We start from the raw sequence: 14,945 nt of genomic DNA, 5'->3' as shown, positions 1-14,945 counted from the left end.
TTGCATTCTTAGCACAATTAGTTCTTTAGAATGGATCCCTCCAAAAATGTATAAAAATTTTACCCCCAGGGCCAACAATGTACAATGAATGTAGAAAAATTTCCTCTTTTTCTGAAAAAATTGTGAAAAAATAAAGAAAACACCAACTTCAATATATCATTTATGGTCTTCGTTGGCAATGAAGTGATTGACGGCGGTTGTCGATGGCTGGGCGTTGAACGATTTGAATGCCAGGAGAATCTCGCCTTTCGCCGGTTCGTACGACAGAGAGAAGTGAGTTCGCCAAATGCTTTTGGTCTTCATCGGTGGTGAAATAAGGGAATGTGTGAGAAAGAGGACGATTCCAGTGAGAAAGGAGAATGTGTGAGATAAAGGAATGTGTTTCAACAATGGTTTCTTCTTCATATTTGTGTGGGTTGTTTCACCTTCTTCATTGATTTTTATTTTTTATTTCCATCAATGCATTTAGTACGCTGAAATTTCACAATTTTTGTACAATTTTTTTGATTGGTCAAATCTCATTTAATTAGGACATGTAGGGTATTTAAAATTAGCTTGAAGGCAAATATGTCTAAAATTGACATTTTTGCAATGTAAAAAAAAAAAAAAAAGTGACATTTTTGTAAATACAAAGTCAAAAGTTGACTATTTTGATAATTTCCTCAAAATTAATTAAAAACTTCTTCTAATCAAATTGTGGACAACTATGGAATCTTTTTTCATTAGTCTAATTCAACCAAGAAGTCTTCTCAACTCTCAGAGCCGACTCTGAAATTTTGGGTTCCCTGTGTGAGATTTTAAAATGGTGCCCCCTTCAAGTAACTAAAACATATATTAAAAAAAAGTATATATTTCAATAATATTATTTCATTGCATATATATATATATAAAGCTTAAAAACATCTCATGAACTTCATCAAAATACATATGTTATCAACAAAGAACCATTCAAGCACTAGCCTCTTCGTGCAATTCTATATAAGCAAACCTTGAAAAAAAATATATAAACCAAGTCAAGTGTAAAGCTTGAAATACTACAAATCATGTAAAAATATTTCTTCTTGCATTTTTAAAAGCAAACTCACTAATTAAATTTACGTAATCGATTATTAAATTTTAAGGTCACAGACAAAATCGTTGGTCACGTATAACAAACACTCCACTCCCGATCCCGATCCACCATCAACCCTTGATCACAGAGCAGCCAAAATAATTGGTCATAAACACTATTACACCCCGCCCCCGACACAACACCACCATGACCACCGCCAACAACAACCAAAACACAACAACCTACGGCACCACACCATCACACCACCACCAACCACCATCTCGCCACCACCAGCAAATTTTTAATTTTTTAGTGACATAAACCTAATTTTCGATCACAAATCAATGAAATAGCTGGTCATAGACGCCTAAATGGTTGGTCATGGATTCTAAACACCCCACCACCGGTCAATCGCCGCTTGCAACACACCCCCGCAACACCACACCCTATCCCGATCCCGATCCCATTCCAACATAATACTCACCGCACCCACACTCATCACCACCACATTCAACCACACCACCCATCTCATAGCATCTATATCCAGCACCACCACATAGATCACATAAATCAGCTCACCACAACCTCTTCAGATCTACTACTCACCAAAACCTGCCCATATATACTGCTCACCACAACCTCTTCAGATTGAAAAGAGAGAAAAAAACCCCAAATCCTCTCCCCACGCTGGCACTAGTCGGCACCGAGGACTGCAGCATCGCAACAGCATTGCGACGACATTGTTCGTAGCAGCATCGTTGGCACCGTTCGCAGCAGCATTGCGACGCAGCGTTGACGAAAAAAACAACGCCGAAAGGAGCGAACGCAGTCGACGATGAGATCGAAGAAACTCATTGGAGATTGAAGAGCGACGCGAAGGAGCTAGCGAGTGAGGTTGCTTCAAAGGAGTAGAGAGAGAAAAGATAAACTGCCGCTGGTGAGTTGCTTCATAGCGTTGCCGCCGTCGTGAATTGCCGCCATCTTCGATGATGTATTGTGAATTTGTGATAGGGAGAAGGGAGAGTGCATTGAAAGATGGTAGAGAGAGAAGGAGAATGGAAAAAATTAGGGCTTGAATAATTGGGTGAAATATTTTAATTTAAATTATTATATCAAACTTGATTTGTACTTAAATAAAGCTTAAACCTGATTTTAGAATTTGTATCTTTAAACACCTGCATTTCTGTAATTTCCACTTTTTATTTCTCGCCTCTTTGTGAGGCTTTAATTTGGGCTAAAGTGTGGGTTTTACTAATAAAAAAAAAAAAATATATATATATATATATATATATATGATAAAGGAATCACTTGTTTTATATATATAATTATATGAGATAAAGGAATCACTTGTTTGTCCATGATTTTTTAACACTTCAACTCATTATCAAACTTTAGGAGTGTCAAAACAGACAGGTCAAACTTTCGTTCTATTCATTCCCATTACAAACCTAAATCCATTCATGTAAAAGTACGATCTATGCCACACCTTCATTGTCTTTGAAATGTGGACATTCTTGGGCAGACAATTATGTCTGTTAATTTTAAGTTGTCTTTTTCTTTTTGAGGAATTATTCAATTAACTATTGTTACATTTATAATTCCAACTGATAAAGTTATATGATTAAATTAGTTGTATCTAATACTTATCTCTTTATCTATTCTGTTACAAGAATCTTAGGAATTTGTGGTGAGGGAGGAGTCTGCTTTCCTCTGCTATATATATGTAACACTAACTGTACAGAATGTTCATTCGTTCAAGAATATATACAAAGGCTGCTTGTTTCTCCTATTTTCCTTTCTTGGTATCAGAGCAGGAAGAGCTCACAACTCAAATGGCTTCCCCTCAATTCTCCTCTACCACTACCAGTCCATCTTCTACCACAAATGAAGCCTCGAATCTTCCTAATCAGCCTACAAACCCAGCGAATCAACTAGCCACAGTTCGATTGACTGATGGAAATTATCTCCCTTGGAAACAACAGCTAGAAGCTGGAATTCGTGGTCTCGGCCTTGAGAATTTTATTTATGGATCATTAACCTCTCCATCCAAAATCTTGCCATCAGAAAATGACCTTCCAGGATCTCTAAATCCTGAGTATATTCGCTTTTAACGATAGGACTCGTTGATCTTCTCGTATCTTCTTGCTACCATGGATGAGAGTATTCAAGCTCAAATGGTGGGATGTCACTCATCAGCAGATGTTTGGAAAGCTGTTGCTACCTTGTTTGGCTCCAGATCTAAAGCCAAAATAATGCAATATAAATTTCAGCTACAAACCTTGAAAAAAGGAGGTCTTGCAATGAAAGAGTACTTGTCCAAGATGAAAGCTGCAGCAGATACACTTTCTTCAGCAGGGTATTCAATTTCAGAGGAAGATCAGATTCTTTACATCCTTGCAGGTGTTGGACTTGAGTACGATTCAGTAGTGGTCAATGTCACCAATCGTCCAGAACCGTTCACCTTGGGTGAGGTAAGAGCATTACTTCAAGCACATGAAGTTCGTCTTGAGCAATTCCATGGTAGTACTGAGTCATCTACTCCCTCTGTCAACTTGACTTTCCAACAACGCAAATCACACAGTGGAGGACCTAGTTATAGCTCTCAGCCCTCTTTTCATCCAAACTTTTCACCAGCTCAAGGAAATCGTGGTAGAGGTCGCGGTAACAGAGGAGGCAGGTCTTGGAATGGTGGAAATAGACCTCAGTGCCAACTTTGTGGTAAATATGGTCATACAGTTCACAAGTGTTACTTCAGGTTCGATTCCAACTTCTCTGGCTATAGTTCAAATTTGAATTCTAGCAGTCAGCACCCTTCACGGCAGCAACAATCAGAAAACTCTCCAATTGCAGCTGTTGCCTCTACTCCAGAACCATTCACTGACACAAATTGGTACCCAGATTCAAGGACAACCAACCATGTCACTAATGACTTGAGTAATCTCAGCTTTGGGACATAATATTCGGGTGATAGCAAGATTTATATGGGTAACGGTACAGGTTTACCAATTTCTCACCCTGGCACTTCTCTCTTTTACTCCTCTTCTCCAAATAAACTCTTTACACTTCGAAATATGCTCCATGTTCCTCAGATTACAAAAAACTTGATTAGTGTCAGTCAGTTTACTAAAGATAATCAGGTTTCTATTGAATTTAATCCTCTGTCTTGTTTTGTGAAGGACCTAGCAACGGGAGTCAAGCTTCTTCAAGGGAGTCTACATAATGGGCTTTACCGTTTTGAGATGGTTCCTGCTGCTCTCTCTGCATCTTCTCATCAGCCATCATCTTTTCCATTGGCCCTTCCAGTTTCACAATTTCCAGTTGCTTGTTCGTCTTCCCGTAGTAATAATAATACTGTTTCTAGATCTGAACCTGTCACTAGGAATGAGTCTGTTTTAGATTATTGGCACAAGAAACTTGGCCATCCTGCTATCCCTATTGTCAAGAAAATTTTACTACAAAGAAATGTTTCTTTACCTATTAATGACAGATTCAATTTTTGTTCAGCTTGTCAACTTGGAAAAAGTCATCGTTTGCCCTTTTCTAAGTCTGAAATTGTGTATAAAGAACCATTGCATTTAATTCATTCTGATCTATGGTGTGGTTCCCATGTTCTTTCACATAATGGCAATCGTTACTATGTTAGTTTTATTGATGCTGCAACTCGATATAGTTGGATTTATTTCCTTAAGTCTAAATCAGATGTCTATCAAGCCTTTGTTCATTTCAAATCCAAAGTTGAATTGTTGCTCAACAAGAAAATTAAAATTGTACAATCCGACTGGGGTGGTGAATTTCAGGCCTTGACTAAATTTTTTCTTGATCATGGTATATCTCATCGTGTTTCTTGTCCTTACACTTCTCCTCAAAATGGAGTCGCCGAACGCAAACATCGTCATATTGTTGAAACTGCCTTAACCCTCTTAGCCCAAGCCTCGCTACCTTATAAATTCCGGGAAGATGCATGTGAGACAGCAGTTTACCTTATCAACCGGCTTCCTACGCCTACTCTTTATGGTCAGACACCTTTGGAAAGGCTTTTTCATATCCCTCTTAACTATGATTTTCTTAAAGTTTTTGGATGTCAATGTTTCCCTTTCACTAGACCATTTAATAATCATAAGTTAGAATTTCGTTCTACTCCTTGTGTATTTCTTGGTTGTAGTAGTACACATAAGGGATATAAATGTTTATCCGATTCAGGGAAACTATATATCTCCAGACATGTCACTTTTAATGAATCATACTTTCCTTTTGCTCACAAAGACAGTTCCATCTCGTCAACACATTCATCCACGTCTTCGGTTCTTTGTCCTATACCCATGCATCCACTCCCAGCCTCTCCTATTTTGCCTACATCAACATCACATACCACTCCTGATTCCTCTCCCATTACTGACCCTTCTCCTTCCATCCCTCCTTCCCCTCCTCCCCCTTCTCTCCCTCCTCTCTTGGTAGACACTGGTGTTACTCCATTTAATGATCACCCTATGGTTACTCGGGCAAAACATGGTATATTCAAGCCCAAAGCCTGGCTTGCTGATCTTGCTAATCATGAACCAGTCAATGTTGCTCAGGCCATGAGCAGTTCTGTTTGGAAACAAGCTATGCAACATGAATTTGATGCTTTACTTGCTAATAAGACTTGGTCTCTTGTTCCAGCTCCTGCTGATTGTACAGTTATTGGTTGTCGTTGGGTGTTTAAGATAAAATGGAATCCTGATGGCACTGTTTCTCGTTACAAGGCCCGCCTTGTTGCAAAAGGTTATCTTCAAACTGCTGGTCTTGATTTTACAGAGACTTTTAGCCCTATTGTTAAGCCTGTTACTATTCGTCTAGTGCTTGCTATTGCTCTCTCTCAAGGATGGGATATTCGACAACTTGATGTTAATATTGCATTCCTTAATGGAGATCTCCGTGAGACTGTTTTTATGGCGCAACCACCAGGTTATGATCATACTTCTTCTACTGGTCATCCTCTTGTTTGTAAGCTCCACAAAGCTTTGTATGGCCTTAAACAGGCCCCTTGGGCTTGGTTTGATAAACTCCAAGGGTCCTTACTTACTTTGGGATTTCATGGTTCTCGGGCAGATCCGTCTCTCTTTTTTAAGCATCGTGGTTCTTCTTGTGTTTATGTGCTCATCTACGTTGATGATATCTTAATAACAGGGAGTCACTCTCATGAGGTTCTTCAACTCATCTCTCATCTTAGTCAGGCCTTCTCACTTAAAGACCTTGGTTTACTTCATTTTTTCCTTGGTATTGAAGCTCGGTACACTTCTTCAGGTGGCCTATTATTGACTCAAGGCAAATATGTCCGTGACTTGCTTACTCGGGCTGGTATGGCCAATGCTCGTCCTTTACCCACACCAATGATCACGAGTGAACGTTTATCTGCTACTGTTGGTGACCCATTTCCAGATCCTTCTTTTTATAGGAGCATTGTCGGTACTCTTCAGTATCTCACTATTACACGGCCTGACATCTCCTTTTCAGTCAACAAAGTATGCCAGTATATGCAATCCCCTCGTGAGCCTCATTGGAAGGCTGTCAAACGAATTTTACGGTATCTACAGGGCACCTATGATTATGGCCTCCATTTACCTAAGTCTCCTTCCCTTTCCCTTATTGGCTTCTCTGATGCGGACTGGGTTACTGACTCTGATGATAGGAAGTCTACTTCTGGATTTTGTGTATTTCTTGGTCACTGTCTTGTCACCTGGAGCTGCAAGAAACAGCACACCATCTCTCGTTCAAGTACTGAAGCAGAGTATCGTAGTCTTGCTAATGCCACTGCCGAGGTGGTTTGGATTCAGTCCTTGCTTAGTGAACTTCAGCTTCCTTTGCCCAATGTTCCTGTTATGTGGTGTGATAACTTGAGCACTGTTTCGTTGAGTGCCAATCCCGTGTTGCATTCTCGCACTAAACATATCGAATTGGACTTATATTTTGTTCGTGATAAAGTTCTCAATCAGACTCTTCGAGTTCAGCATGTCCCGTCTCTCGATCAAATTGTAGATATCTTCACAAAACCGTTGTCTTTTGCTCATTTTGGAAGGCTTCGTTCCAAGCTATGTGTGGTGTCCTCCACCACACTTAGCTTGCGGGGGCATGATAAAGTTATATGATTAAATTAGTTGTATCTAATACTTATCTCTTTATCTATTCTGTTACAAGAATCTTAGGAATTTGTGGTGAGGGAGGAGTCTGCTTTCCTCTGCTATATATATGTAACACTAACTGTACAGAATATTCATTCATTCAAGAATATATACAAAGGCTGCTTGTTTCTCCTATTTTCCTTTCTCCAACTATACAACTATTACTTTTAAATTCGACAAATACTAGTTTAAGAAAAACACATATGCACACAAATACACACACACACCATCAACCAACACATAACCACCACTAACACCAAACACCACAAACAAACCACTATTGTCGAGAAATTATTATTACTACCACCACGCATAACCACCAATACAACCGTCTACCGTCTAGAATCCCCCACCAACACCTCTTCACCCTCCTCCAATTGAGATTTGTTTTAAATTCTGTACCAATTTGATTTCAAGATACAAATTTGGGCTTTATCTAAAATGATTTGATCCCAAAGGTTTTGGCAATTTTTCTCATTGGTGGAGTGTTTGGTGACGTTGGGTTTCCTCTGGACGTGGCATTAGATGAACTATTTGTCGTTAAAGTGACAATATCGAACTTCTACTGGGCTATGACAACCGTCGCAACAATGAGAAGATCGAGTGTTACAAATGAAACATAATTTGTTACAGAATTGTAGTGTAAAAATATAATAAGAAAAACAGTTCTTTGAGAGAAGGAAAGGTTTGATAGTATTTTGAGAAATAATTTAGGATATGTTTGATAGGGATAATTTTTTCATGGAAAATGGAATTTCAACAATATTTTCCAACTTTGACGTGTTTGATGGGTGTAGTTTTTCCATGGAATTCAAGTTTTTGCTTTTCTTGAACTTTGGAATTTTTGTGGTTTTCTTTTCCCGGGTATTGTAGCATATATTTTTTTTCAATTTTTTTTTTTTTGTTGGCAAAGTTAACAAATTTTAAGAATTATTGTAAAAAAATATTTCCCTTTAATTGACAATTTTTATGTAAAACAAAGACAAAAGAACACCAAAAGATAGATGATTTTCTTTAATTTTTTTTGGCAATGGAAACAAATTTCATCCCCAATACCAGTAAATTCTATCCATTTAATTGACAATTTTCATGTAAAACAAAATCAAATGAACACTAAAAGATACTTTTTATTTCAACATTTTTCACGTGAAAAATTATACTAATCAAACACAATAACTTACAATTCAATTCCCTAAAATTTATTTTTAATTCAATTCAATTCCATCTTTACAATCAAACGGACCATTAGTTTCTTAGCTTCTTTTTGGAAAGTTCCCTTTCTTTCTATTATTTTTTGGGAAATAGAGCCAACCTTCTAAAGTATTACATTTTAAATTCTTTTCGCGTTAGTCCCTAAGCCCCATTCTATAAAAATTCATGTTTTCTCAATCTTATTTTTAATCATACATTCTCCTTGTAATTTTTTTTTTTTTAACAACACATTCTCTAGAAAATCATTATTACAAAATTTATTCTTTCAAATAATGGGACTCCAATAGGAAGTAAATCTAGCTGATTTGTTCAATCCTCATGAATTTTCAACCGGTATGGCCCGTGAATTAGCCCGAACCGACTCGGGTAAGTTGCAATTTTTCATTTTAACCCAACCCATTTTGCCACTCCTACACATTGTAGATGGAAGTCAAGAATACTTCTTGCTTTAGCTAATCACTCCCCAAGAAGCAGTGGCTCACAATTCTCAGACTAAGCTTAGAAATTGTCATTTTGCAGAATGGGATAGAGCCTCTATTACGTGTCACCAACCTATAATTTCATTATCTTATACAAAACGAGAGGTCCATACATCCTAAACCAGCTGCAATCAACTACTACATCAACTTATCAAAATAACCTGCACCATTCAGGAATCAATGATCCCTGCCCTTCATTTTCTCCCTATCAACACGATCAAATTCAATTATACGGCAATAAAATGTACCTATGATGGTCATGCTACAGAGGATCAAGAATTATTTCACTCAGAAAAAAATCCACCAGAAGTCACCCAATTTAGAGATTTATTTCATATTGGTCACTCAACTTCAATTTTTATCAATTTAACCACACAACATATGTTTCATTTGACAATTATGTCTATAATCGTAATTAAAAATTAATGGTCCATTTCACGTGATGACAAAATGCATAAACAATGCATATTTGACGTTAAATCAGCAATTAGTTTCAAAGTGTCACTCTTGTATTAAGACTTGAGATTTCATCTTATAATATAAACTATAGTAAGGAGTAGCGCAAGTTTCTGTATTGCTATTTGTTTTGATATTTAATCAGTGTAAGGTCTACTTTTAAAATCTCATTGCAAGATGGTGATTCCTTTGAGAACATAAATTTTGGAATTTAAATGCACATTTAAGCTTACAAATAGATCGAATTGTTCATTTGAAACTGTATTAAATTAAGACTTGAGATTTTACTTTAAAAGGTCAACATGGTTAAGAAGAGGAACTCAAATTCTTATGTGCTAATTACAATTAGTTTTTTAATTGATATTTTTGTAGAATATGCTATTTTATGTGGAGAAGTAGGGATGGCAATATGACGAGTTCGGTCATTACCATCTCCCTCCAATTCGAGATTTTCGGAAAGCTGCGTAAGGATTAAAATGATCTTTCATTTATTGCCTCATTTAATTAATTAATTAAATTTATTTTTTAAATACAATTTAAATTAAAAAATATATTAAAATAAAATAATTTGGGATGGAACCATGATCCTCATCCCCATCCTCATACCCGTCCCCTCCTCGTCCCATTTACTATTTTTTCCCCCATTCGATTCTATACCATGCCGAACATGGTGGAGCAACAATTTTTGTCATCCCTGTGTAGGTACACTATTCAAACCCTGTTTGTTTTCCATTAAAATGAAAAATATAACTATTATCCATCGTATCAAGTTATTAAATTTGAATTTCTATATCTTGTGTGGGGCCCATAACAACTATATTTTTCATTCTCATTTTTACAAAAATGAGAAACAAATGCTCCCACAGTATTTCAAGTTGGCAATGTAACTACTATTTAGTGTGAATATTCTGCTAAATTAAAGTAAGATGGGATAATAGATGGAATTGTCCAAAAAAAGAAAAAAAAAAAAAGAGTTAAATAATAAAAATAAATTAAAGTTGAGGGATCACGAGGGAAATTTTCTTCCTGACCATTTTTATAAGGCTTGACGTTCCGAAGTAGGAAAAAAAGACTGAGGAGGCATAAGACACAATCAGCACACACTCCCTATTTTGAAGCTTTGGGCTCTATTCAATGGCAAAACCATTGCAAATTGAGGTGTACAATCCTAATGGAAAATACCGGGTTGTCAGCACAAAATCCATGCCCGGAACCCGATGGATTAATCTCTTGGTCGAGCAAGATTGCCGTCTTGAAGTAATTATTTTCTTGATCAAATATTTTCATTCTTCATTTCAACTTCTATTTAATATTTTTGTTCATTTTCATGTTTCAGATATGCACACAGAAGAAAACCATATTGTCTGTTGAAGATATAATTTCTCTGATTGGTAACAAATGTGATGGAGTCATTGGGCAGGTACAGTATCAAACTTTATTAGTAGTATGTTTGGTACGAAGATTGAATAGGTCTGTCCAATCTAAAACTGCACACTTCTACGGAAGAAGAGAAATTAATTTTTTGCCTTTTACTTGATAGAGTTTCCTGTTTTGTGATTTGGGTTTTTGGATTATATGTTTTTAAGTGTTCAGTTTATTTGAATTTGGTGTGTTTTAGTTGACTGAAGACTGGGGGGAGACCCTGTTCTCTGCATTGAGCAGGGCAGGAGGGAAAGCATTCAGTAACATGGCTGTGGGGTACAACAATGTCGATGTTAATGCTGCCAATAAGTATGGTGTTGCTGTTGGAAACACTCCTGTAAGTTCACTTAACCGTGCTCAGATTTACCTCTACTTTTGCATGTGTATACTCATGAATTGAACGAGTCGTACTCAAATTTATCAGGAATAAGGCTTAAAGATATTTAAGCTTAAATCATTGTTATCATATTTGACGTTAACAAGTATAATTTTTCAGTGGAGAACATTTGCATCTCATTTTATGTGATGCATATAATACTTTGATCTATTAGTAATTAGAATTTTCTGAAGTTAGTGCAATGATCTTATCGATAGGGAGTACTCACGGAGACTACAGCAGAATTAGCAGCTTCACTTTCTTTATCAGCAGCTAGAAGGATTGTTGAAGCAGACAATTTCATGAGAGCCGGTTTATATGATGGATGGCTTCCCCATCTGTATGTTTATTGTTTACATTCTTTAAATTCCATTTATTAGCTGTTCATAGATCTATGAGAACAGGGGGTTTCTTGCTCAGTGCAACAGAATGATTAAGATGATTTCTCGTTTAGGTTTGTGGGAAACTTGCTTAAAGGACAGACAGTTGGTGTCATTGGAGCTGGTCGTATTGGATCTGCTTATGCTAGAATGATGGTATTTTTCCATTCTCTTCCTATGGAGTAGCTTTTGAACAGTGGGTTATCCCCTTGACTGCCGATCAACCTAGTTTTGTACGTGATATATGGATTTTATCATATCTTTGTATTAGGCCATCCTAGTTTCTGACGATATTATAAAGGATAATGCTACTTGTACATCAAACGATGTTCACTTGGGTGTCCACCCTCCTCACATGGAGGGGGGCCCACTTCGAATAAATTATATTTTATTTGAATCGGGCCCCCACCCATGTGAGGGGGGCGGACAACCCGATATACATGTAGCACGACCCTGTTATAAAGGAATTTGAGGGAGGCATTTTTCCTTGGCTATCGTGTTTTAGTAGTTAGTGTGAAGAGTGCCAAACAATGTTGTTTTGTTAGTTTTTATTTTCTACCTCCTGTTTCTAGACTATTTCATACACTTCCATGATTTAATCAATTTGTTTGGTTTGCTGGAACAGCAATACTGCTGATGCAAACTAACTCGAGTTTTTCTGAAATAGGTTGAAGGGTTCAAAATGAACTTAATTTACTATGATCTTTACCAAGCCACTCGTCTCGAAAAATTCGTCACAGGCATGTCTTAATGAATCTACTAGTTCACTAATTTTCACGGCTCATACCCAAGTAAATAGTTATTTTCCTATTACAGCTTATGGCCAGTTCCTTAAAGCCAACGGTGAACAGCCCGTGACATGGAAGAGGGCCTCGTCAATGGAGGAGGTGCTTCGAGAGGCTGATGTGGTAAGTCTAATATCTTTTTTGCCTAGCTGAACAATAAAAACAATAAATAATTGAATTTTCCATGCCACGCCATATTTTCCATTAGGTATAGCAAACAGAGGTTGACAAAGTGACTAATTTGGAACCCAAAAAAAAAAATGCTTAAGTACCTAAGTTAAGCAACTGTATAAGTTAGGTAGTTAACGGCATTTTTAATCATGCCTTTGTAGATAAGTCTTCATCCAATATTGGATAAAACAACTTATCATCTCATCAACAAAGAAAGACTTGCAATGATGAAGAAGGTACTATGTCCGCAAGAAAATTATTTTCCTTTTTAATTTCATCAATTAAATTTTTTTTTGACTTCAATAAGTTGATATTATTGCAAATCAAATATATAGGAGGCAATACTTGTGAACTGCAGTAGGGGCCCTGTTATACATGAAGTAGCACTTGTAGAGCATCTGAAAGCAAATCCTATGTTTCGAGTTGGTCTTGATGTCTTCGAGGTAACAAACTTACCTATATTTTATTATTAATATTTTTTCCTATACTTTTGAGATACATTTCCATAAATCATATTTAAGATTCTCTGGAATTTGTTTCTTGATTGTTGTCTTAGGATGAGCCCTACATGAAACCTGGCCTTGCAGACATGAAGAACGCTATTGTGGTGCCGCATATAGCTTCTGCTTCCAAGGTACTATTGCCTTTTCTTCGCCATTAGACCATTCTCAACAAATCTGGGGCAATTAAATGAATCATTTCATGCTGCTCCGTATTATTTTGCGAGTCATTATCTCTGACATGGTACGTACAGTGGACTCGTGAAGGAATGGCAACACTAGCTGCTTTGAATGTCCTGGTATGCAGTATTGAAGAAAATTTGATGCACAATTCTATTTGTCTTTCTATTTTTGAGGCAAATGAGTGCTTCAAGAGGCTTAAAAGTTGCCATACATCTCATTCGAAATCTTTTATTCGTTCAACTTACAGGGAAAAATTAAAGGATATCCTGTTTGGTCTGATACAAACCGTGTGGAACCATTCCTGGACGAGAAATCTCGACCCCCTGCTGCCTGCCCAAGCATCGTGAATTCAAAATCTTTAGGTAACTAAATATATAAATTTGTGCATGCACGTGTGCTATTTTACCATTCTGTCCATCTCTTAAGGGGTGTCCTAATTGTACGTTCGCTGTTGTGTAGGTTTACCTGTTTCAAAGCTTTAAATATGAAAACTGTCATGTATCAGCCAGTTGAGGCAGCGCACAAATTTTCGAGAACTAGTGAGGTACAAGACTGTTAAGGAGAATGATAATAGTGTATGTCTTCTCCAAAATTGTTGTTTACATTGTAAAATTTCTGTATTATGTTATACAAAATGACTTCCTACTTGTTCTCTCTTTAGCATTGTAAATTTTCTGTATCATGTGAAGATTGTTATGCCGAAGCCTCGGGTTTCTGTTTAGGCAAAATAGAATTGAGAGAGAGAACAAAATTAATGCAGTTTAGTTGCTACATCCACTGGCAAAGAAAAAGAATCCAATAAAAACAAATGAAGAGAGTACGAAATTGGAGGGAATTTACTTAAACATGCACAGCGGAATTTAACAAATTTCAATTCTCATTCAGGATGAAGCTTTGTATTTAGATAAAAACTGTGATAAGAAATATACCTTTACTTGTAATTTGCAAACTCCTTCACGTTATTTCTTTCCAGCAGCTTGAATCTGTCTCCCACAGCTGTCCAATTGTCCAGCATCCAATGAAATCCACAAAGAGAATAGACTGCAATTGTTAGGGTTTCTCTCTTGTGCCAGCAAGAATAATGAAAACCTTATGGACCTCAAACCCTAGCTATGTATATATATAAACCCAAACGGACCCGGCCCGGTCCGGTCCAATATTTAATTAATCCAATTAATTAAACCCGGTCCGTGAATTAATTAATCCAATTAATTAATTTGGGAATATAAATAACAAATTCAATTAATTAATTTATCCAATGATTGTTAAATTAACCAATTGACAATTTGCAATCTTCCAATTCTCTTTTGTGTTCGACCCATTAGGTTCCCGACCACGATGCCTAACGTCGTGAAATATTATTTTGATCTAATCAAAATTGATAAATCAATACACCCTTTTAATTTATCGTCAATTCACATTCGCCGTCCCTGATTGACATCTAGCAATGTATCAGGGCAATACATGTGACGGAAAATGTCACGTGGTATGACAAAACCAAATTCGTTCGTTTACCGTGAAACTATTATCCTTTCGTCAATACGATCCGATCAATTACGAGATATGGAATTGTGTCAATCTCGATCATTGATCATATCTTTCACTCCACTATTAAGTCAATATAAATCGAAAACTTCTTTTCGACTTATGAGTACACCTTGGCCAAGGATTTCATCATCGACTTAATTGAATGAAACGCAGATCATAATCTCCTACTATCTAAGAGTGACAAATCCTTTATTGATCAATCACAACCTTCATACGATTCTTGA

General features: G+C 36.8%; 1 protein-coding gene across 1 annotated transcript; it reads left to right on the top strand.

Annotated features, from left to right (window-relative positions):
- The first annotated feature begins 10,411 nt into the window (after positions 1-10,411).
- On the top strand, positions 10,412-13,876 carry LOC111412189 (glycerate dehydrogenase HPR, peroxisomal). The gene is made up of 13 exons (XM_023042996.1): positions 10,412-10,613; positions 10,693-10,776; positions 10,975-11,115; positions 11,373-11,494; positions 11,609-11,690; positions 12,202-12,274; positions 12,351-12,442; positions 12,652-12,726; positions 12,826-12,933; positions 13,047-13,124; positions 13,245-13,289; positions 13,421-13,535; positions 13,633-13,876. The coding sequence occupies exons 1-13, from the start codon at positions 10,491-10,493 to the stop codon at positions 13,653-13,655; spliced, it is 1,161 nt and encodes a 386-aa protein (XP_022898764.1). The 5' UTR covers positions 10,412-10,490; the 3' UTR covers positions 13,656-13,876.
- Positions 13,877-14,945: the final 1,069 nt, after the last annotated feature.

The sequence above is a fragment of the Olea europaea genome, chromosome 16 (genome assembly GCF_002742605.1).
Source record: "Olea europaea var. sylvestris chromosome 16, O_europaea_v1, whole genome shotgun sequence".
Taxonomy (NCBI): Eukaryota; Viridiplantae; Streptophyta; class Magnoliopsida; order Lamiales; family Oleaceae; genus Olea; species Olea europaea.
Note: the sequence above shows the minus strand (reverse complement) of the source record. Positions and strands in the feature narration are given on the sequence as shown.